Genomic DNA, 23,956 nt, shown 5'->3' with positions numbered 1-23,956 from the left:
CAGCACTATAGCAAGCTCTACGATAACCAGGAAATTGCAGCCATGTCGCTCCCGTCGCTGCCCAAAGTTCATCACCCTCTGCTGCCGCTCGGTAAGATTTGATTGTCTGTGCACAAGTCACATGCTGACGCCTGCAGAACTTGTCGACAAGTGCGTAGGCTCGCAAATCTGGATTATCATGAACAACCACAAGGGTCGGTATATGTTTGCTTCACAGAAGCGCTAGGCTGATGGTGTGCAGAGTTCGTGGGCAAGCTGATTGGATTTGACGACTACGTCAGTACGTACACCTGGCTATACGCATGACATGATATTTGTCTGACGAATGGCAGATATGGTCCTCGAGGATGTGCGGGAGATGTGAGTGCAAGCTACCGCGAGAGAAGTCCCACGAGGGGCGGTCCTGACAGCCGCAGCGACCCTCAAGAGGGAGAGACCCGCATGTCGAAGATCCTCTTGAACGGCAACAACATCTGCATGGTACAGTACGCGTAAAAGGGGTAACCGCCCAGATGCTAACAGTCACCTAGATGGTGCCAGGAGGAGACGGGAAATGGGTAGACGGGTAGACGGATAGACGCCCACGGATGCGTGCGGAGAAGCGAGTCGTCGTGTCACATCTCATGATATTGTCTTTGTTGCTGGCACGAGTGTGCTATCAATGAGCCTTGTATGCGGCCCTACATTTCATGATGGCTTTGTGGGGATGGTCACGGAAACGGACCGAACTGTTTCATAAACTGGAATACCCGCATGATATCAAATTGGGATAGCTGTCGAGGCAGATCCGGCTTGTGCTAGCCGTGTGGGAAGCGCTAGCGGGTACTGCTCTACAATAGAGCGCCTTTGGATATGGAATTTCACGAATATCGATGTAAGATTCTAGCAGCGTCACGTGATCGGTGCATTTATCCAGCCAATGCATTATATATGCCATCATACACAGTAGGCGAACAAGACCGCAACCAGCCTTGCAACACGAGCTGACCTTCGCTTTCTAGAAGACTCTGACGGTGGCGCAAGTGTGACTGCGATTGGGGTGCAGTTGTCGCGATCTGAGTGTCGGAGCTATGACGCTCCGTGTGCGTTAGATAGGCATCATTCTTTTGTAACGTCTACCAAGCCTTTAGCGTCGAGCTGCACCCCATCACGATTGCTCTGACATTGCCATACGACACCATCGAAGATTCGGTTGCCCATGCTCACAACTGCAAGCCCTCATCGGTCTCTGCGACGCGGTCTGATAATGCCGCACTTGCCACCCAGGGTCTCGCGTGCACTAACACACTCTTCCGCTCCGCTTGAGCCCACTACAGCGTCTCTGGATTCTGCCATTGGCCAGTGCAGCATCAGCGGCGGAAACAGACGTGCCCAGGTCTTCCACCCCGCCCCCTGACGGCTCGGCGGCATCCTTCGGACGGTCGGATGTCCGCATCAGCTGTTGGCGCAGGGAACACGAGAAAGCTTCGCGATGTTGTGATGCAGATCCCGGCGTACTTTGATGAATGAAGAGTGACGGGCAAGGGCGACTCGCTCGCTTGCCGCCCACACAAGGACATCCATACCGCAGCGGAGGAATGGGCTGATTGTCTGCGCTGTGTACCAGCGTTTTGATGGGTTCCCCTGGGCAGAGCGGAAGCCTTGTGCCGCCTGTGAAAGGAACACTGAACGTTCCACCACACCATCATCATCCCCAGTTCTCTTGAATCTCCCCCAACACGCAAGCAAAAGCAGCCGCTAAGGCTGAGGGGCTGCCGTTTTGCTGGCCTGACACCGAGACCCGGCACTGGCACGCCGGCGTGCAGCCATTCCCGAAGCGCGCTGTTTGGCCTGGGACCCTGCATCGCGCTACGTGCCTACGACCGATCGTGTCCTTTGTCTCGATCCACAGCGCTCGCTAGTTCTGGCGCTCGCAGGCTTTGCGCCGGCCATTCAGCAAGAGTCAGGATGGTGACCGCGTGCTGCCAGAACGCTCGACGAAGTCTCGCCGAATTTTGTGCCATTGCGAAGTTCCCTGCGACGCCTGCCTTGCTCCAGCCGTCGTCAGGCTCCGGCGTCGCCGCCGATCTTCTCCCTCTGACCTCACCAGTTGCCGGCCACTCTCCATCCATCTCAAAATTCCGCCCTCCCCTCCTTCTGCCATGCTCTCGCCCCTCTCCTAAAATCGCCGATACCTTCTCATCTGGACAATCGCCGCACTGCCATGGCCGCCGTCTCTCTTAGGCCTATTCTCACTCCGAGGATCTAGCTGGACCCCGTTCTGGTTTCCCACCCGCCTTTTCCCACGCGTGTGCATCGTGTGAGCCTATGGTCCGCCACCCACCGCTGTACATGCCCGCTGTGGACGCGCCCAATGCCGTGCGGACCCAACCTGAACCCTACTGGCCGCTATATGGTCGTGCCTGCATTAGGATATCTCGGTTCCCTCCCAGCACTGTGCCTGTGAAAGCACCGTAATTGCGCCCGGCTGGCGTACCGTAACATTATTAGACAGCCCTGATCAGATCGGTCCGGGACCCACCTTCCCCAAATCCACGCTACGTGCTACTCCTCCGTATGGACGAGTGCTAGACAACTACCCACCATACTTACTCTTCTTGCGCTTTGCGCCCTGCAACACTTGAACACCAACCTATTTTTCATATTGCCTCGACTCGCCACTCGTGCATTGGCCGCCACCCGCACCAATCAGAAAATTCCTGCCCGAGCTCTGTATTTCCTATTTGGCTCTTTGTATACTCCGCGGTCGGACTGGGAGTAAGGCCTGTATTACTTCACGCTTGCGACACAACCTACAACACTATCACCACCATATTGCGATACACCATCAAAAGTCTCCCTACATGAGCGACCTAGCGGAGCGGCTGGCGCGATTGGGACTGTCCCAATACCTGGAAGCATTGGTATCCGAGGGCTTCGACACCTGGGAGACCGTCCTCGACATTACCGAATCGGACCTGTGAGTGGAAATTTCCCCGTGCGGTGGCTTGATCGTATCCTCTAACCTGAAACAGTGGCTCTCTCAGCGTCAAACTTGGACATCGAAGAGTATGTACGCTGATGCCACACAGCAAATGCTGTATCCTAACACTAGCCAGAAGCTTCAACGGGCAATCGCCGAAACGCGACGACAGTCCTCGAATCGTCCGCTGCCTATCGCACTCGAAAACGCAGGCAGCGTTGACGGCTCGTATCGCAGCGACGACTCCGCAACAGAAACCAAAGTCAGGCAGGGCGAAGCCTCGACCACAGGCGTGACGCCCGGCGCAAAGAGAAAATACAGACGACATCCCAAAGTCAGTTTTGGTCACGCACGTCGCCGCGTGTCTTCCCCATTGCAGTTTGGTCGCATTCTAACCGTTTCCAGCCAGATGAGCATGCGCCGGAGCGACCTCCGTCGGCTTATGTCATCTTCTCCAATCGTGAGCATTCCTCTTGCAGCTTTCTGCACCGTCTTTCTAACGTTGCATTAGAAGTAAGGGAGACTTTGAAAGGTCAGGATCTATCCTTCACCGAGATCGCGAAGATCGTCGGCGAAAGGTGGCAGGTGTTGCCTGCCGATTCTCGTGAAGCTTGCGAACGTCAGGCCAATTCTGCCAAAGAGAAGTACTACGCTGAGCTCGCAGAGTACAAGAAAACGTCTGAATACGAATTGTATCAGAAATATCTAGAGGAGTTCAAGGCAAAGCATGCTGCACCACCAAAGGGTACGTCGTTCCACCCGCCGCGTCGGCTAATTGTAACTCCCGGTGACAGAGGCAGAAGGCAAACGATCGAAGATTGAGGCAGACACAGTCGCATCCACTCGGAGCAGCAGTCACGATCAGACAGAACGCACAATGGGGCGAAGAATTAGCTCAGCTCAGTCGGACCTCTACGCCGGCCAAATCCTGACTGAGTCGAGTCCTCCAATAGGGCCCTCACGACTACCCTCTGGGCCCTCACACCCGTCTAAATCAACATCCCCTGCTATCCTCAATCGCTCTGGATTCAATTCACCGAGAATGCCCGAGCATTACTCCCCGCTTTCGGCTTCGCCGCGCTCGGCAACTCTCAACAAAGAGAACTCCTTCGAAACGACGTCGAGTGTTATGGCTAGGGATGCGAGAAGCCAGTTCGACGCAGGCCTACCATACTCATCATCTTACGGTCACGGATCTTCCTATCCTCCATCAACTACACCACCTTCTTACAACGCCCACTACCAAGCACCCATCGATCTGCCATCGCGGCGATCAAATCGAGAGATGCATCGGCTCCCACCGTTGACCCACGAAGACACAACATTATCATCAGATAGTGGCCAGGGCGGATACACAGCCAGCTACACCGGACAAACCCTCCCAGCCATCGACGTTTCTAAGTCGATGCGTGTCCTTCCGGCACCCGTGCTCAGTGGCATGGGATCTGCCCCATCACATCTAGACCGTCCATCAGTACCACTACCGTCGAAACATACCCAACAACATACAGACTACAGAACAAATTCTTCTCTTGCTGCGCTACTGAGAGCTGGAGAATTGGCCAGAGTAGCAGATGCAGACGCAGACGACGAAGATATGGATACGCCAGGATATTCTTGAAGTTGTCGAGCCGCCATTATACCCCCGCGCTTACTAGAGCGCAGACCACATTTGTTTCTTCAAGCTTTTATGGCATATTTTACCAAGCGAGTGATAGCTCCATTGGCAGGATCAATCCAGTACATTTGCAGCAATGGTACATATCATCTTCTTCTCAATTTTTCAATTAGGTTCCACTGCATAACTTCAACTGCTTTCCGCTGTTTGCTTCGCACTGGCACACAATGGCGCAGTGGCAAGGATCCATGTTTAAGGTGATGCATGTATAACTAGACTGACTCGCATCTCCGCGCAATCAATCCAATCTCGATGGACGCAAAGCGGAAGTACTCAATGCCAAATACACGTTGTACGTGTTGCTGCGCCACGAACTGGGGACAGCCAAGCGGCCTAGGCCATGAAATTCATATGACGCCTGCATTGCAGACAGTGAAGCTTCCACGGCGGCTATTGATATTGCTAGTAACAGTTCACTTGCGCTGTCGCAGCTAGCGTATCACCATCGCGCCTGTGTATGCAATATAACACGTACAATCAAATCTCGAAGTATCGGCCTCGAAGCCTACCACTTCAGCTCACCACCAAATGTCGAAGTAGTCGTGAAAGCCTAAGTCGTCTAAAGTACGCGTTCTGGACTGCTCCAGACCGCGCGGCAGCTCACCGCTGTGCTCTCGGGGTTCGCGCTCTCGTGTCGATACTTGACAGCTACTGGTGTTGTATACTGTAGCCAATCGGACACATCTTTTCCTTTCCGACTCGAGGCTGAGGGTCTAGACTCAAGAAATCGCATCATATTGTCCTCTAGGACAGACAATACTCGCGGCCGCCATGGTGCAAGATCTCGATCTATTCTCTTCACCACGTCGATAAATTGCCCATGGCGAATTTGCCGTCTGCTGTGCTGCGTGCAACACTAGCTGGTTTTCGTATCGAGATTGATCGCTCGAATCGATGATAGAAACCCATCGAGAGATGCAGTTCACACAAGCTTTTCGAGAGCCAACTATAAATTCTGAACCTGTGGATCACTACCTGTTCAGGTTTTGCGTGCTTACCCTTGTGGAACATGCAGAACCTTGCGCTTTGCCATTGTTGGCCGATGCAGATGGTGCAGAAGTCGAGCTGGGATGATGGGAATCTGCATGCAGAAAAAGGACCGCCAACTGGCCCTGGTCATGCGAAAACCTGAGTACGGGCTCGCCTATAATACGCTCGTAGACAGGAATAGGCCTTGGGTGGGGGCGTTCCATTGGTTGGCTCCGCGGAGCAATGGTACGGAGGTACCACTGCACGTTGGCTGGACCTTGGGTTAGGGGTAATACAAGCGTCAAAGCTTTACAGGTGCGACCTTCGTTGCGAGAACTAATGGAGAAGGTAGGCATGGCAATCAGGACGATTTTTGCTTCATTCGCACGGCTGGACCTGATATCGCCACCGCAAAGTATCCGAGAGCAAAGATCTGCGTGCAAGACATACTCGATGGCCGATCTGCCGCCTTACAGTGATTGCAGATGTTTCACGACCCCCTTATTCCCGTCACCTAACTGTTTGTGTCTGGCCACTCCCCAGTTGTCTTGTTGTAGCATTCCATTCCGCAATGCACTTCGAAGCGCTTACACTCTGCCCCCAGCGTTCCAGACACCTCAGCAGTCGCTGCGCAACCCGGACCGTTAGCCTACGCAAATGCGACCTACTGTGTAAACCGTACAGGCCACACGGGCTACTGTAGGCGATTATGCATAGGGGAGTGGTAGCCGGACTAGGTGCATGTGCATACGCGCCAAGACCGCAAGCGTGCCGGCCCGTTGGGCAAGCCCTGGAGATCTAGACTCCAGACTACACTTCCTCTCCACCTGTCAAACGCCCCCAATATTTCCACCTCCGGTTCCCTCTCCGGGGCAGACTACAGAAAGCTTCCGCCATCCCGCCAAGAAGCACGTACCAGGACATTGCAAACTTCCGCCGCTGAAGCACATGGCGGGGCACACGGAGGGCGGAGCGGGAGCGCTTCCGGGGAGGAAGCTCCTGAAGCTGCTTCCGCTGGGCGTCAGTCAGGTGCCGAGGCACTCAGATCTCCACGCTGAGCAGAACAGTCCTCCTGGTGTGGCGGCGTTCGTCACGCAATGCCTCAAAGAAGCAACCGAAGAAGACTTCAGTTCCTTTCACAAAATGGGGGAGGCAAGAGAGAACGTGGACACTGACGGGAAGAAGCATCCCATTGTTATCGAGAAGCTGAAGAAGAAAGACGATGTGGAGGGGACGTGGTTTGCGAGGCGGAGTCTGCACGAGGAGGTGAGCTATGAAGAGCTAGATGAGGTGCTAAGGAAGGATCATGAGAGGAATGAGATGGAGTATACGCCGGCTATTTATGATGTTAATACCCTTCTCGAATGGCACGTGGATGAGGAGATCGAGGGCGTGAGGGATGTCAATATCAGGAGTAAGTGTCTTGGTTACTCATGCCCGTGGTTCACGGTGGTCGATTGGCCAATCATTGGAGCTATGTACTAATGCGCGACACGGCAGTAACACAAATGCATCACAGCATGCCCGCCCCTGCCCTTCTCAACGACCGCGTCTTCACCGTCCTCCTCGTTTCCTTCATCCCCACTCGCCCCGTCTCCGGAACGCTCTCTCAATCGATCGATCTTCAGCTCCCCGTCGACCTGTCTACTTTCCCTCCCGCCGTCAGGGAGCAGAGTCACGTTCAAGTTGTCAACGCAAAACACATCTACAAGAGCCCCGAATCCGGAACTGCTTTCCAGAAGAAGCAAGATGGCCGCAAGATTGTCGAGGGGAGGTACGTCAGTTTAGAGAAGATCGCCAAGGTGGAGAAGGATGGGAAGATGGTCAGCAAGTGGGAGATGACAACGAATAGTGATGCGGAGGGGTCGCTGCCGCTGGGGGTGCAGAAGCTGGGGGTGCCGGGCGCGATCGTGAAAGATGTGCCGCTGGCGATTAAGCATATCATCAATAATCGGCCCCAGGAGAGAGGTATGAACGGTGAATAGATTACGAGATATGAATCTCCTCCCATGTCATGCTTTGGGTCCAATATGTTTGGCTTCACGGCCCGGCGCCATCTTTTGTAATATCAGATAGCTCTATCGCGGCGCATTAATGAACAAAATGTTATGTGTACGACTTGATTATCGCGTCTGAATGCTAAGACTGCCTCAATTACACAATCCCAACAGCGGTACCGACGCTCGCTGGTGATGCGTTGTTGCGAAAGTGAAGCACATCTATCAATGTAGTTGCAAACGAAAAGAAAAACACTCCTACAACACAAAAAGAGTGCCTTCACCTCACTGTGCCCACAACCGGACTCGAACAAAAGCGCAAAAAGGAAAGGGGGGATTCTTACTCTGGGTTATGTGTTTTCTTGAGACCGCCGCGCCATCATCGCTTGCATTCGAATCATTTGGCTTGAAAATAAGTGCAAACCCAATGGTATATATACAAGAGTCCTGTAGATGGTAGGCTAGGTAGAGGGTGCAGGTTTTTGGATGAGGGACGCGGAGCGTTGCCTGGGAAGTTAGTGAAGGCAGGCGCGGATGGGAGGGCTGGATGCACGTGGGAATGGGATGTGTTGTTCACGACCTCTCGACCATATTCACACATATCTATAGTTCTTATCAGGCCTCGGGTATGGTAGTCTGTAAGGTGATTCAGAACACAAAGCGCTGCTTAGCTTTTGTCGTTATGTAGCTGATGTGCTCATGCTGCGATACAGTAGTGTAAAGTTGGAAGTTCAGAGTACATATGCAATTGGAGAAGCACAGATGTAATGATAGAAGCACAGATGTATTGGGAGAAGTATAGATGTATTGGGAGAAGCACAGGTGTGCCGGGAGAAGCACAATTATATGGACGTGGCAGACACACACAGTCTACAAAAGATACTAGGTCCACGGGTATAATACGAAAGCAATCATGAACGCCAGCTGGAGAATACCAAGCACGCAAAACCCCTTCGAAAGCAGCTATGATGCCTCGCGATAGGCAAGCTAACCTCCATCCTAGCCGTTCCTGGCGACATCTTTCGAGATCTCATGGTCCAACCAGCGCTTGATGTGGTCAGGAGTCCAACCACCCTTCTTCCCGATCCTCACGAAAATCTCGTGGGCCTCCTCTTTGATCTCCACCTCCCATCCATGTTCCTCCTTCCACTTCCTCATGGCGGCCTCTGTGAAAGGCAGATTCGGAAATGGGCACCAGAGATCGGGCAGCTGGATGACCTGGAGCTTTGGACACAACCTAAGGAAGAGGTTGACATGGACCTCGATGAGGTAACTGGCAAAACGCGGGCAGTTGAGCCAGTTCTTGTCCAGGAGAGTGAAGTCCGTTGGTGCAAGTGGGTGGTTTGCGAAAAGAGGATCGTTGACCAAGTCGCGCTGGTATGCCTTCAGGAGTAGTGCGGCTTCAGTGAGCGGCGGGAAGGGGCCATCGGAAGCGTCATCGGTCAGGGCGTACATGGGAAGGTGGTCCTCGTTGAAGAGCTCGACGAGGCCGGAGTTGAGTGGATTGTCGCAGACCAAATCGAGCGTTATGGACCGGACAACCGCGGCGCGGGCGGGCTCCTGGTTGATGGCTTTGAGGAACTTGGCAAGATTGTCCTGCGCCATTGTTTCGTATTTTGCCTCGTAGTGCATGGTACCGCGAAGGCGTCCGGGAGTGAAGAGGCTGTGAATCACCTCGCGGTCTCGGCCTGCAACGATAAAGGTAGTTCGAGGACGCGGAACGAACTGCTCCCCGCGTCCCAGGGTCGCGAGAGTCGCGAGTGCTTCGGCGGCGGCGACGATGTCCGGCTCGATGTTATCGTACTCGTTCTCCATGGCGCTGATCTTTCTCTGGTTGAGAATATTCAGCTGGTGCGAGGAGAGGTATGTACGGCGCAAGATCCGAGTTCTTGATTGTAGTTTGATCGGTTGGGCGCGCTCGTGTTGGGTAGAGTCAATTTGTGGGAGGTGGAGAAGAACTGCGGGCGGAGGTGCCTATATAGCGGCGGAAGAGTTTTTGAAGCCGTGGTGAACGCAGTGGCCTGGTTGCTCGGCCAAACCTATTACGCCCACCTCATTCACGCTCTTTCTCCGCATCTACGTCGTCACCTCGTCACCTCGTCACGCGTAGGAGCATGTTGGTGAATGCGTGTATTGCCGGACACAGGCTGCCCTTGCTGGGTACGTCGCATCCTTAAAAGATGTACGTACCTGAGTGGAGCACTGGCTAGAAGACATTGAGAAAAGTTTATATAAAAATGACTAGAACGATACAAAGCGGTAGCGATAGTGATAAAGCGAAAGTAGATGGTAATGACGGTGATTGTTCGCCTTAAATGTAAGGGAGGGATAGTGGGCCATCGGAAAACCTACGCCTAGAGCGAGGTGCTGATGCGGGATGAGGTTCCTCGTAGGCTCATAGGGCCTTAATAAACCTCATTTGATCGATAAATTGCGGAGCAAGCAGTGGTCAGGTGGGATTGTTCTGATCATGCTGTAAAGACAATCACAGTGCATGGTTCTAAAGTGGACAGATCGAACTTGCAGTCAGCAGTCCTGTAACAATAGCAAAAGAATGTGCGGACAACCTAAATCATCCTATCTCACATCATATGAAAAAGGGGACGTCTCTGGCGTCAAGGGGCTTAAGTACGCCTGATCAGAACCATGATAACTTGTATTCTTTCCTTGCTCTTGGAAAAGGCTGCCAGTCCGTTCAGCCTTCGGGCTAGACGTGCGGGGGAATAGTCCATCCTCGGTGACCAGGTCGGCACCGTGTGGTACGAAATGCCCCAGCGCATTTCTCCTACGGTATTGCAAAGGCTAGCACCGTGACTCGGAAATATACGTTGCTGTAGAGTAATGGATTAAGACATCCAATCCTCACGAGAGCGGTCTTGGTGTTGAAGAAGGATGAATGACAGGGGCTCGCTCACTGTGGGTCCGTAGGCAATGTGGGGGAGCACGTGGCGGCGACACCTTTCCACTTCGAGTTTACCTGCGCATCCAAGCTCCAGCTCTCAGCCCCAGCGAACACGAGAGGCTGCGTGTTCTGCAGCCTGTCTCCCGGTTCTTTCTCTTCTTCCATAATGTGTTTTTGATTTTCTACGTTCTTGCGTCCCGTTCTATGCCTCACTTGTGTTCTTTGATCCTTTCGCGATCGTGGATACAGCTCGCCAGCACACCCCGGCTCCGACGCGCTTCCAGGTAGCGGAGGGGCAGATATAGAAGAACTGCACGATGCAGAACTACGGACAGCATCAAGCGGGCTACCAGAGGCCAGGGAGCACCACAGGCTATCCAGCGGCCCCAGCAGTTCCTCCGCCATATGCAGGTGCGTGCATCCAGTTGTCGCAATGTATGACACTAAATTGACCTCTGGTGCAGCGCCTCAAGGATATCAGAGCGCCGCTCCTCAAGCGCAGAGCCAGTGGGCAGCGCCTACCCAGGCCCAGACTCCGATACAACAACAATGGGGTCAGCCGCAACAGCAGGCGGCGGGAGGTTATAATCCTGGTACATATGGCGCAATGCCAGGCGGATACTCGCAAGCACAGCAGGTACGATGCGCAATCGCTGCACACACATAACATGAGCTGATTCGTTTACAGACTCCTACCCAAACCGCAACCGCCTACCACTCGCAGCAGCAAGACGTACCACCTCCGCCACCGCCCAAACCAGCTGCATTCGCTGCCTCCTCCCAACAAACCAACACCCAGAACTGGGGACAGCAGACTGGATACGGCGCTCAGCAGAACACTGGGTATACAACACAGGGGCAGCAGGTTGGATATGCTCAACCAAGCGGATACCAGAGCCAAGGCGCGACACAACAATCATACAACACCGCCGCTCCTCCTCCTCCATCACAGACTCCAGGAGGCTCATATTTCCCGCCCTCGCAGACACCGCAAGCTGGAGGACGGCCTGGTTCCATATATGGTACTGATCAGGCAGGCACTTACGCGGCGCCATCCTCTGCAGTCGCGCAGCATCCCCCCAGCTCCGTGCTGAGCCCAAACGAGCATAATCCCGCGTACATACCTCCTTCGCTGACTGGCCAAGGCGTCCAATCGTACGTCCCCTCGAACACCAATCCAATGCCCGGCGTATACGTTCCTCCGCCTCCCGATATACCAGCTTGGCAACAAGCATCGCATGCGCCTTTGCAGGGGGGGAAGAAGTTCAAATACACAAAGCCGGCACCAATTCCGAACCTTTATGGACAAGGGCAACAAGGTGTTCCGCAGGGGCAGAACGGGCAACAAGCTGCATACCCAGCGCATCAATATGGGCAGAATCAATACGTTGGAGGAGGACAGGCTCAACAGATGGCCCCATATGGACAGCCTGTGCAAAGCCAGTATACTCAAGGCCAAGCACAGCAACAGGGCCAGTATGGAGGAGATGCGCAATCACAATACGGTCAGCCAGTCCAGCAGGCACAATACTCCGCTCACCCTGCTCCTCCGTATCAGCACCCCCAAGATCAGTCCACCCAGCCTCAGCCATATCAGCAGCAACAACAAAGCCAATGGCAACCGACGCCTCCAGCCGACCACAATTACACGCAGCAGCAGACATGGCAACCTGGACACCAGAATCAAGGTTCGGTTGTTGGACAGCAATATCTGCAAGGACACAGTCAGGGAATCGAAGCTCCAACACCAATCGGCAGACAAACTGGCACGACACCACCAGGATTCGTTAACGAGCCAAGCCCTCAAAGTCAGCCGGTATCGCCGCTACAGCATCGCGTCAGTACGGACTTCACCTCTGCTGGGTTGGGACGACAGGGCTCAGTCAGCTCTATAGCTCTTGGGGCTATACACGCTCAACGCGCAGGCAATCGAACCGAGTCTCCAAAACCGCAACCGCCAAAGCTACCAGTATCTCTGCCGCCTCGAGATCCCGCAACCAAATTCAGCGCGCTAGGAACAGGTGGTCCCTCAGACTGGGAGCATTTTGGTGGAGCTGAAGAGGTTGACGACGAAGAACTGTTTGGAGCAAAGAGAGATGGGAGGCAAGGTGTACCTGTGCAACTGGATAGTATGGAGGTGCCATCGCAGCAGGTATCCCCGCCTCGACCGCAAGGCGAATGGCCTACGCCACCCGTGCAGCCGGCATCGACGGCGTCCTCGAACCGTGATAACTATGAGCCTACGCCCCCACTGAACGCCCAGGGCCCACCGTCTCAACCGCCACCGCAAGGCTTCGCTATGGGCGACACGCCACTTTCGCCACCGCCTCAGCAGAGTTTTGTCATTGGTGATGCAGCAGCAGCTACTCAATCACATCCACAGCAGAACTTCGTCGTAGATGATGCTGTTGTTGCACCGTTGCGAGTCTCGCGACCATCTTCTCAAGGAAACACCCCAGCCCAACAGCAAGCACAGCACCCGCCGCCACCAGCAGCAAACACTTCTTTTGCAATAGATGACAGCGGATGGGTTCGACAGCGTACTCCACAAGCGAATGAACAGCAGGCCAGCGCTTCGCATGCTGCGGAACTAAAGACCAAAGATGAAGCTTTAGAACGTCTGCGAGCAGATGCCGAGCAGAAAGAGACCGATTTGCACGCCGAGATCGAACAATTGAAGGTCGTCATTGAAACTACTAAGACCCATGCAGAGTACGAGAGAAATGTGTTGGCCGAGCAGATCGAGTCAATGAAGGCTGCTGCGCAACAAACAAAGACTAATACTGATGCTGCAAACAAAGAGAAGGATCTCACGATCGGGCGATGGAAGGAAGACTCTGAAGGCAAAGAAGACACAATCATGGAAAGGGATGCAGAGATCAACAGGCTACGAGATGAATTGAGGACGAAGGAAGACACCATTGCAAAAGGTCACACTGTGGTTGACGATCTCAAGAAGCAGCTCGAAGTCAGGAACATCGAGATTGATAATCTAAAGCAACAAATTGAAAACAACCAGACCGCAGAAGGGTTGGCCAAAGACTTGAAGCAACAGCTTGAGGCGGAAAGGTTAAAGGAGCCACCTAAACCCACGCCAGGAGCTCTGATTCCCGACCTTGACCCCTGGTATGCTGGGTCTCTCGAGCGGTACATCACGATGCTGCGAAGCGAGGCACAAGAGGTGCAGGTCGAAGACAAGATTAATGTCTTTACAGGCTTCCTCAAGGCTGAGTCAAGTGCTCGAGGCCTTGATTATCACAACGCACCTCCACCGCAGCCTGTCAGTCAGCCACCGCAGGAGAACGTACAACCGCCAGTGGTCTCGCATACAGACTTGACCGCGTCTACGAAAGCTAGTGACCTTAACGTTCAGGTACCTCCTATGGACCCTCTCGAGGAGGATGACATTCAATACAGCCCAGGCGGTCGACCGATCGTGCAACATAGGCCTACGCTAAAAACCGAAGGATTTAGTCGTCCACACCAATCGTTCAGTGTGTCTAGCCAATCAACCACTGTCCTTACACCAACAAGCTCTCAGGACGATAGCGCGAGCAAGACACCCACGTCAGTCCAATCGCCACCTACAGAGCCACAGACACAGTCGCAGTACAAAGCGTATGTTCCGTCAAATGTGACTCTTACGGATCCTGTGCTAAATATGCACCGTCAATCGCTTTCTTCTACTACCCCTCCCGTGCTCAATCCGGCTTTGTCATATGGGACCAAGAAGGACGAGGTCTTCTTTGGCGCACCAACAGGAACTTCTTCGCCATCCAGCAGGCCAAACACAGGTGCAAGCGCGACTCCCGACGTACAGGTCCCAGCGCCTTTATTCACCCAGCATCCTCTTGCGATAGCTGCAAAGTCAGCACCCAAGGCCAACCCGGTCGATAAGCTGATAAAGCTTCTACCAACCAAGGTAGGGATGCCGCGACCGAACCCACAGCTAGAGGCGCTCCGTAAGAAACTTGCCGAATTCCCATCAGACCTGCCTTCTCTTCAAGCAGTGACCGTTCCCTGGGAGAAATCCGCTTCTCTCGTACGCAAAAAGAACGACGAAGCGCGTCGCAAACGCCAAGAAGAATCCGAGCAGGAGACTGACCAGCTGTTCAACGACCATGAGATCTCATACGCTGACATCGCCGTGATCGAAGATGAGTTTAAAGAGAAGGAAAGCAAACTCAAGGCTGATGAAGATCGCAACGAGTATCAGTCTTACGTTGAGACAGTGTTCGACAAAGTCTATGGCGGGCTCCAGCAGCAGATCAAATATCTCATGGACTTGTCACGCGAGACAGAAGGCCTGCTCTCTACGGCTGTGTCGGGTGTAAAGAGCTTTGAAGGAAGTGACGCAGCGACTGTCGAGGACTGTCTGAAGCTGCTGGAGGACTTGTTTCCGGAGATCGAACAGCGGCACGACAAGGTCGTAGAGGCGGTAGTACAACGGGACAAGCGATACAAGAAGACAGAGATCCAGCCGTTATATGCAGCAGGCAATATCACAAAGATGAGGCAGGTTGAGAAGCACTTTGCCAACGCTGAGAAGGAAGCTGCACAGCGCGCCCGCACAGAGAAAGCAGACCGCGTGGCGGAGTTTGTGCGTATGGTTGAAGCAACAGTCATCACAGCTGTTGGTGTTGAGCAGCAAGAGATTCAGGAGATCATCACTGCTGTGCGCGATTTGCCTTCTTCTTTGGATAACGAGAAGCTGCGCGCGAGGGCAAAGGAGACTGTGCTTGCGCTGGGAGACTCGTCGAAAGCTCTTCTCATGCTGTTGAACGATATCGAGATCGACATCGGCGGTTCCATCCTCGAAGCCGAACTTGCAGAAGCCAAGTCCGAAAACCAACCTGAAAAGGTGGCTCGGCTCGAGAAACAGATTCTGGATCGCGAAAAGGAACTCAAGGAAGAGATCAAGCGGAAAGAGGCAGTCCTAGACCAGGATCGTAATGAGATCGACGAGCTTGCCCAGGCGGAGGTTAGCAAGCCTGCGGATGGAGGTGGTGTTGAGTTGAGCGAGGAGGAGCTTAAGAAGGAGAGATTGAGCAAGGCATTGGAGGCTGCGAAGCGGAGGAATGGGGACCTTTGAGTGAGGCCTCCTATCGTCCTCTCGTCCCCTTGTAGTGTGAGGTAGTGAGGCGATATGTCGCATTTAGCTTGGCATGTGTATGGTGTGTGGTTGCATTTACATGGCTGTAAGCGGTTGCTTGGAAGCTTGTTCTATACCAATTTGATGATTATGTCCCTGACCTTTGGTCTTCTCAATTGCACAAATGCTATGTCTAATGCTTGGAACCTTGTGTGGGACCTTCGCGACTTCGACATGTCAAAGATATCCATGCAGCATGGACATGGAGCGAGGTACAACTTAAAACGTAATGTATAGAACGGCCTACGGCTATTTTGGTTCTATATCAGCGATGGTGTGTCCGGTCGCTGCCTAACTTGCCATGACGATGACGCGCTCAGTGACTGCCTTCACCAGCAACGCGTGCCCTGCTTTCCCACGAGGCTTCACTCAAAATATCGACTACCTTATTGTGATATACCTATCTTTCAGGTAGTATTTATATCATTCGGCTAGAGCTTCTTTCATCAAATGATCCGCAGAAGAGCGAGCGGTGATGATGCGGCGCAGTGGTTCGACTCCACTGCTTTCAAGAAGACATTTCTCAAAGTAGGTAATCCCCCCCCCTTCCCCAGCACCTTCCTTTTTGCGCCTTTTCGAGTCTTGGTGTGGGCGATTGGGTGATCTTTTTGTCTGGGGTGAAGGACTACTCATGTCTTTTTTTTGTGACGGGGCGCTAACACTGACACCTACACACTCTCTCCTTGCGCGACTCGTCTTTACTGCAATTTTGGCGTCTGTTAATCCCGGCTTAGGGTAGCTCGCATGGAGTTTGGGGCTTGCGATGGTGTGCTAGGATCTCTTGATCCTGACAGTTGATCAGGAAATGTATTGTACAGCCTAGGGTAATTCGCAAGCTCTACGATCTACAATGCCTCATGCAACAAGCTGCTAGCATTCTGTCACATCTTTCGTAGCATCGGCCTCTGCATAAGGCAGCCTGAGTAGACTCGCTCGAAATTGCGCTGGGGCTATCTGTTGATGTGCATAAACATGCTACAAGCCCATTGACATGAACAGAGCAGAGCTTCCTTTCTAAGGCAGAGCATGAGAACAGTGTGCGTATCTGTGAGAGTGTGAGCTCAATGTTCTATGAGCAGATTTCGCGCTTTCCTCACCGTTTAGCTCCTTCCCTCACTGTCTGGCGGATGCTGCTTTAGCGTGTTTGCCCTTCACTTCCTCTGCACTCGCTCATACCCAACCTCTGCACCGTTCCACCTTCCTGCACCGCAAACATGGGCCCCAAAGTCCGCAGAGCCGAGCAGAAGCTCGACGACGAGCTCGCACATCACATCGCCACGGATTGGGCGGATTTCCGCCGGTTTGCACCCAAGAAGGAAATCGCCTTGCCCGAGGCTGTTTTCCGCTTCAGCGAGGGGCCTTTTTGGGGCTGGACAATCTCAAGTGTTCCGGCTTGGTATCTGGACTTCCTCTGCTCCGGCGGTGAGAGCTTCCTGCTCTGGAAGGACGAAGCTCTTTCCACCGCACTTTCCAAGATGGGATACCGCAAGGTCGAAGTTCTGCCGCTCCAAGCTCCAAGCCTCCCAGTAAGACTTCTATGGCCTCAAACCGCTCCTACAGATTCTAACCTCGCACAGATCGCACGCAATGCAGAAGGGCCGGGCCTCCACCTGGAGAGCGAGACCGACGTGAGTTACCCTAGGCATTCTTGTACGGAAGACAACCTAACTAGGTAAAGCGAGGCAGATCATACGACGCCGCCATGAAGCGTAAGCTATACGGCTTCCGAAAGGGTGACAGCGACGCCGCCAGATCGACACGGTAGCTGGTGCGTACGATGACCAGCGATAACACACACGGACGGATATCTACGAGCATGGCATCATGGGTTTGGGTATGGAACGACAAAGGGCTTTGAGATGGAGACTACGGATCATGAACAGACTTGAGCATTCACAAGGAAAGCGGACGAAAGGATGCATTAACGACAAATGGAATTGCAGTGGCAGAGAGGCTGGGATGACGAGAGGTGCCGGATTTGACCAGCGACCGATGACTGTGGAGGCATAGCAGACTGAGGAATAGCAGGCATAAGGAAAGTTGACGATTCATGGCGTGAGGTTGTTGGAAAGGGACTTGGAGAAGGGGATGTGAGACAATCGAAGCTGTGCACTCACTGGCTTTTCGAGTTGCTGAATGCGTGATACCATTCGATGTCGGGTCTCATCTCAGCAGCAAACACTACACAGAGGCCTGACAAAGACTTAGGCGAAAGCACAACAGCTTGTGCGTGATGGATGCTAGATGCACATGACGTGGGTGTTGCCCAGGTGGACTGGCCGAGCTAATGGCGCGTCAGATTAGCGCGGTAAGCGCGATCTGCTCCATTCGCTCACCAGCTCGAGCTTTCGCGCGCCGACGACAACATGCCTTTCCAAAAATGACGGGCCGTACGCACTTCAATCCGCCTCGCACCGTCGCTTCGCGCTCCTGCGTGCGCCATCAACCTGTCCGGCGCGCTTTGACGGCGCGAACATGTCCATGAGAGGAGGGGAAAGTCGCGGGCGCGGGCGTGGGCGCGGGCGCGGGCTCGGTAGACCGCGAGGGTCCAAGAACAAGTCGAAGACCGAGCTGGTAAGCTTCCCAAATCATGCGCTCTGATTTTTGCTAAGAGCGGGCGATAGTACGAATACACCATCTACAAACCTGAACCTGAGATCTACGACGAGCTGTTCCGCTTGCCCCAAGAGCCGCCGGTCATCACCCGAAGCCTACCCAAGCAATGTCCCATTGCGAACGCGGAATCTACAATCCTCAGTCGCAGACAAATAGAAGGGACTTCGCGCTATTATTACAACGTCCGCATTATTTACTACGACAATGAAGCCACGAGCGAGCGCAATTCCACCGAGCCCCGCGAAGAAGTTGCGCAGATCGAGATGAGCCAAATATTGAAATATGTGTCACGCCGCGAGCTGGAGCGCTTTGAACAGGAGGACTACAGACAACAGGCGGAGGCGGAGGAAATTGCCAGACGGGCAGAGGCGGAAGAAGCTGCGAAGCGGAGACTGGCGAGGAATGCTAAAGCGCGCGGGATAGGGCGAGGCGCTTCAGCGTTGACCGGGCTGGGACCGGAGAACGGCGACGCATCGATTCGAACAAGAGGACGACCAAGAGGTAGAGGGAGGGGTCGAGGTAGAGGGCGAGGATGGACAAGCAGTCGTGGTGGCCTTGCTTCTGCAGCAGAGCGTATGGTTGAAACCGGGGATCTGAGAAGTGGTCTTTTGGAGCAGGAAATAGGAGATTCTGCGATCTTAGACACATCAGAAGACGAGGAGGATGAGGACGAGATCAACCTTACCTCCAGCCACCCCTCGCCGAACCTTGCTGTCAGCTCGTTTATCGCAAAGAGTGCGCTGGCGCTCTCGCCAGTCGCAGCGCACCGGCGTCTGTTCAAGACGATGCCCATACATGGGCATTCCGTCCACGATGAGCACCAATTGTATGACGAAGATGCCGAAGAAGATACGCGGTCAATGTCGAGCGCTGCAGCACAATTGCAGTTTGAACGAGATATCTACGGGAAGCAATTACACAGTGATGATGAGATAGCCGAAACCGAGGAGGACGATCGGATGGATAATATGGACCGGCATCGTACAAAACGGCGGAGGACGGAGAGCACAACGTCTACATCAGCGGTATCCGTGGCTCCCAGGACACAACGATCTTTCGCACACACGTCCCTCCCGAAATCCCGCCTCGCCGAGACTGTGGAGTACTCGTCCGACGATGACGCTATCTACGAACACCCGATGCTTTCGCAACTGCCCGCACACGAACGCCGCAATATCCAAGTCGAGGATGTCGATTCTGAACCGCTTGACAGCTATAGTTACAGCCATGGCTTCGATGAGGATGACCAGGATATGGCTGAGAATACTGGGAAAGATGCGGGCGAGGACGCAGGTGAGGAGGAGTACATCGTGGAAGACATACTGTCCCACGTGTACGAGGATGGCAAGAAATTTTACCTGGTCAAATGGGAAGGCTACGAGGACAGCAGCGATTGGCTTCCGGAAGAAGATCTCATGGGCGCGATCGAGCTCGTAAATGAGTACAACGCGAGAACTCGGAAGAAGAAGGGGAAGCAGGCAGTACGCTGAAGCACCGGTGGTAGGCTGGCGAGAGCATCAATCTGAGGCTGAGATGGAAGCTAGATGCTATATGTACTCATGATACCCGATTTAGTAAACCAATAATCACCATCTTCTGACAACGTTCATACATCCGATAGCCTACTGCTCGCGCTGTGCCTCGCCTTTTTCCTTTTGTATGCCCTCACTCGTGCACGTCATTCTCGTTGTGCCTGTTCTTTAACCCTGAACAATTATTGCAACCTACATCATCAGCACTGCTGAATCGCGCACAAGAATGGTCACGCACTAGTACAATCGATGCAATCCGTGCAATTATCAAGACTAGTCTTCCTTAGCATTCACGGCCATGGGTAAGCCGAGTCACACTTACCTTGTGCTATCCTCACAGCCTTTGCAATTGTTGCAAGACTTGCATCGGACACAGTCTTTGCAGTTGTTGCAGCTAGGTAACGTTAGCATAAAGCGAAAGAGAAGTCGAAGAGAGAGGACGACAATGAACAGTCGGTGCAATTAGTGCAATTATTGTTGTTGTGGCCGCCGGCGAGGATGGAAGCCTTTTCAGACAGGGAGGAGTGCGACCTAGATGAGGAGGGGAAGCAGCCCATGGTTTTGAAAGTCACTCTTTGATCCGACTTACGAACGTGTAAGTTGAATATGAAAGTGAGGAGTGCCAAGGTTGATTCGATTCATTCTGGTGTTGCTGATGGGCGTATGTACATATGCAGGGACACGACGTCATGATGAGTGGTCGCGATAAGGCTGCGCAATCAACATGAGGGGTAAAGGACGGCCCCCCACTCGTCTGTAAGTTTACATCAGAGGGCCCTTGGTTTGATCAGCCATCGCTTACGGCTGGCGGGGTAGAGCCTGCTCATGGGATTCAGCCACCCCATCCTTCTTGGTAGGCATTGGAGTCTGTCAATATCAGTTTCAGCCATGTCAGACTTCTTCATGCGCCTTCCCCGCATTCAGCTGCCGTTTCTTTGCATCTACGCTCCTTCGAATGTCTGCCTAATTGCTAGAACCTGAACGTGAGCCTGGCTACCGGTCACTTTGGTGCCCATGTAGGTGTTATCGAGGATTTGAGCGCTCGTTTAAAGACACTCGCATGATGCCTAGAAGATTTACCACATGTGGTGTAATGGCTATACGCGGATACTACGAATGGAGGCCGGTCCTTGGGGCGAGAACGCATCTGAAATTTGCCACACGAAGCCACATATGATCCGGCAATCTCGTCTAAGCCTATGACTGAGTATGTCAAGGGTAGTTGGAAGCCATCTGTTTTTCTTCTCCTGTATCACGGGGCCCAGGCTGTGCAAGCAACGTGATACTAGTCAAACCCTAAAGTGCGGCCACAGAGGGCAAAGGGAAAGTTCGGACGTATTTAGCAGCAGCTCTCTCGTGTTGACTTCAAGGCGGGCAAGTGGCAGGTATGATCATGCAGCCCTAGAGTAAGTCGCTCTATGCTGAGTGTGGAGTATGGTGCTTCAAAGCTGTGAGGCCACTGTTCCACGATTACTGTACGCGGGGGAGCTGTCGTCCCAGACGGCCGTGTGAGAAGTCCGGCAACTGTGTGTATAGCACCCTGAACGAGGCATCCTCGATTTTGATTGGTTCAAACTGTGAATACCCAGCACGAAGGACGTGATACCCTCAGCTCATCCTCCAGGATCCGTTTCGTGAGCTCGATGCAGCATCTTTCCATGACGCACCATCGACAGGGTGAGCAGAATTCGACGGCTTTCGGTGTCTGTACTGCTAAGACTACAGGCCAAAGTACATATAAAAGGCCGCTTCGAGGCCACATTTCTTGCATCAGTAGCTGAACTCTAGCATTCTTCATTCTAAACATTCAAAGCATCTCATTTCCAAACAACCTCTGAACCCTCATCATGCGTTTCTCGCAAGTCATCCTCAGCATCTTGCCCTTGGCCATCACTTGCCTGGCTCTCCCAACAACATCGTCGAGAGCCCTATCACCGCGTCAAGACCCTCCATCTGCCATATATCCGTCACCTCCAACCTCGCAGCCAGCCGGCAGCACTCTCGTTCAAGTCGGTTTCGACCAAAGTCTGAATTACGATTTCGTAGCCTCCAGCGCGGCCGCATCAGCACAGATCTTCTCGCTATTACCTCAAGGCATAGCCTATGGCTTGGATATCGCTACGAGCGACGTCGTGATGGAGTCGCTACAACCGCTTGATACCACAGCAAGCTTGGGATACACCACGACGCTGGCGAGATTCTGGATCCCAAGTGGCGAAGTTGAAGCGCTCCAGGTCGGGATCGAGACTCCGACGAGCAGATTTTATAGCAATCCCGATGCCAGTGTGAATGATCTCATGAGTCATATAAATCCTGCTATCGCTACTTCGGTTTGATGCCGAGAGTCTTGGAAAGGTACCCATGTGGAAGAGGGCACGGATTGAGTATGAGATGGATCGGAGATGTGTGCGATGACAGTGGAGCGCGGGCATATTTGAGGTGGCCTGTTTCGGATGAGTTGGCATGTAAACTTGCAACTTGTGGTAACACAGGTTATAGGGAAGTCCGTTCGGATACACATACGTACAGGCATAGCACCTTGGGATCTGAAGAAAACATTTCATGCTTGACGTCGCCCAGCGAAGATGATATGGTCCTAAACCGCCTACGCTCCCAAGGTCATGGATGACCCACGTGCTCCATTCGCTGTCAATGTCTTGGAGCAGAAACTCGAAGATTATCCTACATATGATCCCTGATAAAGGCCACAAATCCTCAGCCCGACCCATGCCCGTCTTCTAGCTTCATATTCTCAACGATGAACACCAGTCTTACTATGCTCATTGACCAGGCCTGAGCAATCTGTGCATGAAGAACAACCTTGCATGTTCTCGCAACCCGTGCAAGATTTACAGTCCACCAGTTTCTTACTGCCAGTGCAACTGCTGGAGCGTACGCATTCATCGCAGTTGGTGCAGCTGCGACAATCTACGCAGTTCCGACAATTTGTGTTGCTTCCGCCGCCAACGTTTCCATCCTTGTCGGGGACAGAGCCGGAATTCTGAAGACGCGAGGCCTGCGGTGGAAAAACTTGCTCGGGAATAGCTTGATTTAGGGGGGCTTGGGGGACTAGATAACGCATGTCTTGGTGCCCTTGCGGTGGGAAAGCTTGCTGGGTAGATTCTGGCTGAGCACAGGCGTGTTGAAGCGGCGCACCGTATTGTCGAGCTTGCGGCGGGCAGCCTGGAGCTTGCGGCGGTAGGTGCTGTAGATGCTACGGCGCGTAGCTCGGAACTTGAGGTAGGGAGGACTGTTGAGGCGGCGGTCCGTAATGTTGGCCGTGAAGTGGGTGACCTGGAGATCGCGGTGGGAGGAGTTGCACAGGCGGTGGGAAGACTTGTTGAGGCGGTGGCCCGTGTTGCTAGTTCTCCGGTGGTTGTTCTGGACCTTGGAAATGATACGGACCCTGAAGTGGCGGTCCCCCGTGCTGCTGGCTGTTTTTAGGGTGCATTTTGACCAAGGAACTGCAACCAATGACAGCAGGGCGATGCTGATCCATGTGCGAGAGGGCCTAAATGTAGATGATCTACATGCTTAATTGTGGGCGGAGCAACGCCTTTCGTGATTGCTCGCATCACGCTGTGCAATTACCAGTCTGATGCGCGCTTGTCATCTTTCGGAATTTCCGACAGTGTGAGGTCGAGTTGGATGCAAAATACGAGCATCTGCATGATCATAACGTCATATCGCGAGCAAACGATAAAAGATTTCGGGTGATTAATTCATTCAATAGATCGAGCAGTTGCCCTGCGGGTTTTTTCCCATGAAATGAAGTGTTAGCCAAGCGGTCTCGTTTGATTTGACAATTTACAGCCAAATCGCTAGAACCTGCTAACGTACCTAGTGAATGGTTGGATGACACGGACTTAAGGCGGTCATATGAGCATCGGCTATACAGTACCAAGTGAGCTTACATTATAGAGGAAGTTACCCTAGGAACCATACTTCTACATGCTATTTGCATGTTCGCTGGCTATCGTATACTTGTTCCTCACGTTGTCAGCAGTGTGCCGGCCGGTGGGGCAACCAGCCTTCCCACACTCATGTTGCTTGATTAAGCCTAGTGTTCTTTCTCAGCTTCTTAGTTCTTAGTATGTATAGCACTCGGCCACGGCCCTCACTCAAATACTAATCTCGCGCATTTTCTA

The 23,956-nt window shown here is 53.2% G+C and overlaps 7 protein-coding genes across 7 annotated transcripts; 5 read left to right on the top strand and 2 right to left on the bottom strand.

The window, feature by feature from the left end:
• Positions 1-42: 42 nt before the first annotated feature.
• LSM5 (RNA-binding protein lsm5) lies at positions 43-360 on the top strand (the record flags this gene model as incomplete). The annotated part of the gene is made up of 4 exons (XM_056221243.1): positions 43-91; positions 138-194; positions 242-280; positions 333-360. Coding segments are annotated over 4 exons (173 nt in total), but the record flags the coding sequence as incomplete, so codon positions are not given.
• A 2,483-nt stretch (positions 361-2,843) lies between these two features.
• Positions 2,844-4,583, top strand: N0V89_012521 (uncharacterized protein; the record flags this gene model as incomplete). Its single annotated transcript, XM_056221242.1, has 6 exons — positions 2,844-2,959; positions 3,015-3,048; positions 3,099-3,296; positions 3,368-3,422; positions 3,474-3,707; positions 3,757-4,583. The coding sequence occupies 6 exons, from the start codon at positions 2,844-2,846 to the stop codon at positions 4,581-4,583; spliced, it is 1,464 nt and encodes a 487-aa protein (XP_056065229.1).
• A 1,974-nt stretch (positions 4,584-6,557) lies between these two features.
• N0V89_012520 (uncharacterized protein) lies at positions 6,558-7,594 on the top strand (the record flags this gene model as incomplete). The annotated part of the gene is made up of 2 exons (XM_056221241.1): positions 6,558-7,023; positions 7,110-7,594. 2 exons carry the CDS (start codon positions 6,558-6,560, stop codon positions 7,592-7,594), a joined length of 951 nt encoding a protein of 316 aa, XP_056065228.1.
• Positions 7,595-8,605: 1,011 nt separating this feature from the next.
• N0V89_012519 (uncharacterized protein) lies at positions 8,606-9,663 on the bottom strand (the record flags this gene model as incomplete). The annotated part of the gene is made up of 2 exons (XM_056221240.1): positions 8,606-9,494; positions 9,659-9,663. The coding sequence occupies 2 exons, from the start codon at positions 9,661-9,663 to the stop codon at positions 8,606-8,608; spliced, it is 894 nt and encodes a 297-aa protein (XP_056065227.1).
• Positions 9,664-10,941: 1,278 nt separating this feature from the next.
• Positions 10,942-15,600, top strand: N0V89_012518 (uncharacterized protein; the record flags this gene model as incomplete). Its single annotated transcript, XM_056221239.1, has 2 exons — positions 10,942-11,145; positions 11,197-15,600. 2 exons carry the CDS (start codon positions 10,942-10,944, stop codon positions 15,598-15,600), a joined length of 4,608 nt encoding a protein of 1,535 aa, XP_056065226.1.
• Positions 15,601-16,874: 1,274 nt separating this feature from the next.
• N0V89_012517 (uncharacterized protein) lies at positions 16,875-19,766 on the top strand (the record flags this gene model as incomplete). Its single annotated transcript, XM_056221238.1, has 2 exons — positions 16,875-17,150; positions 18,285-19,766. The coding sequence occupies 2 exons, from the start codon at positions 16,875-16,877 to the stop codon at positions 19,764-19,766; spliced, it is 1,758 nt and encodes a 585-aa protein (XP_056065225.1).
• A 3,111-nt stretch (positions 19,767-22,877) lies between these two features.
• N0V89_012516 (uncharacterized protein) lies at positions 22,878-23,479 on the bottom strand (the record flags this gene model as incomplete). The annotated part of the gene is made up of 2 exons (XM_056221237.1): positions 22,878-23,238; positions 23,400-23,479. The coding sequence occupies 2 exons, from the start codon at positions 23,477-23,479 to the stop codon at positions 22,878-22,880; spliced, it is 441 nt and encodes a 146-aa protein (XP_056065224.1).
• Positions 23,480-23,956: the final 477 nt, after the last annotated feature.

The sequence above is a fragment of the Didymosphaeria variabile genome (assembly GCF_027946475.1).
Source record: "Didymosphaeria variabile strain IMI 356815 chromosome Unknown scaffold_10, whole genome shotgun sequence".
Lineage (NCBI taxonomy): Eukaryota > Fungi > Ascomycota > Dothideomycetes > Pleosporales > Didymosphaeriaceae > Didymosphaeria > Didymosphaeria variabile.
The sequence above is the reverse complement of the archived record's forward strand: the minus strand, read 5'-3'. Positions and strand labels throughout refer to the sequence as shown.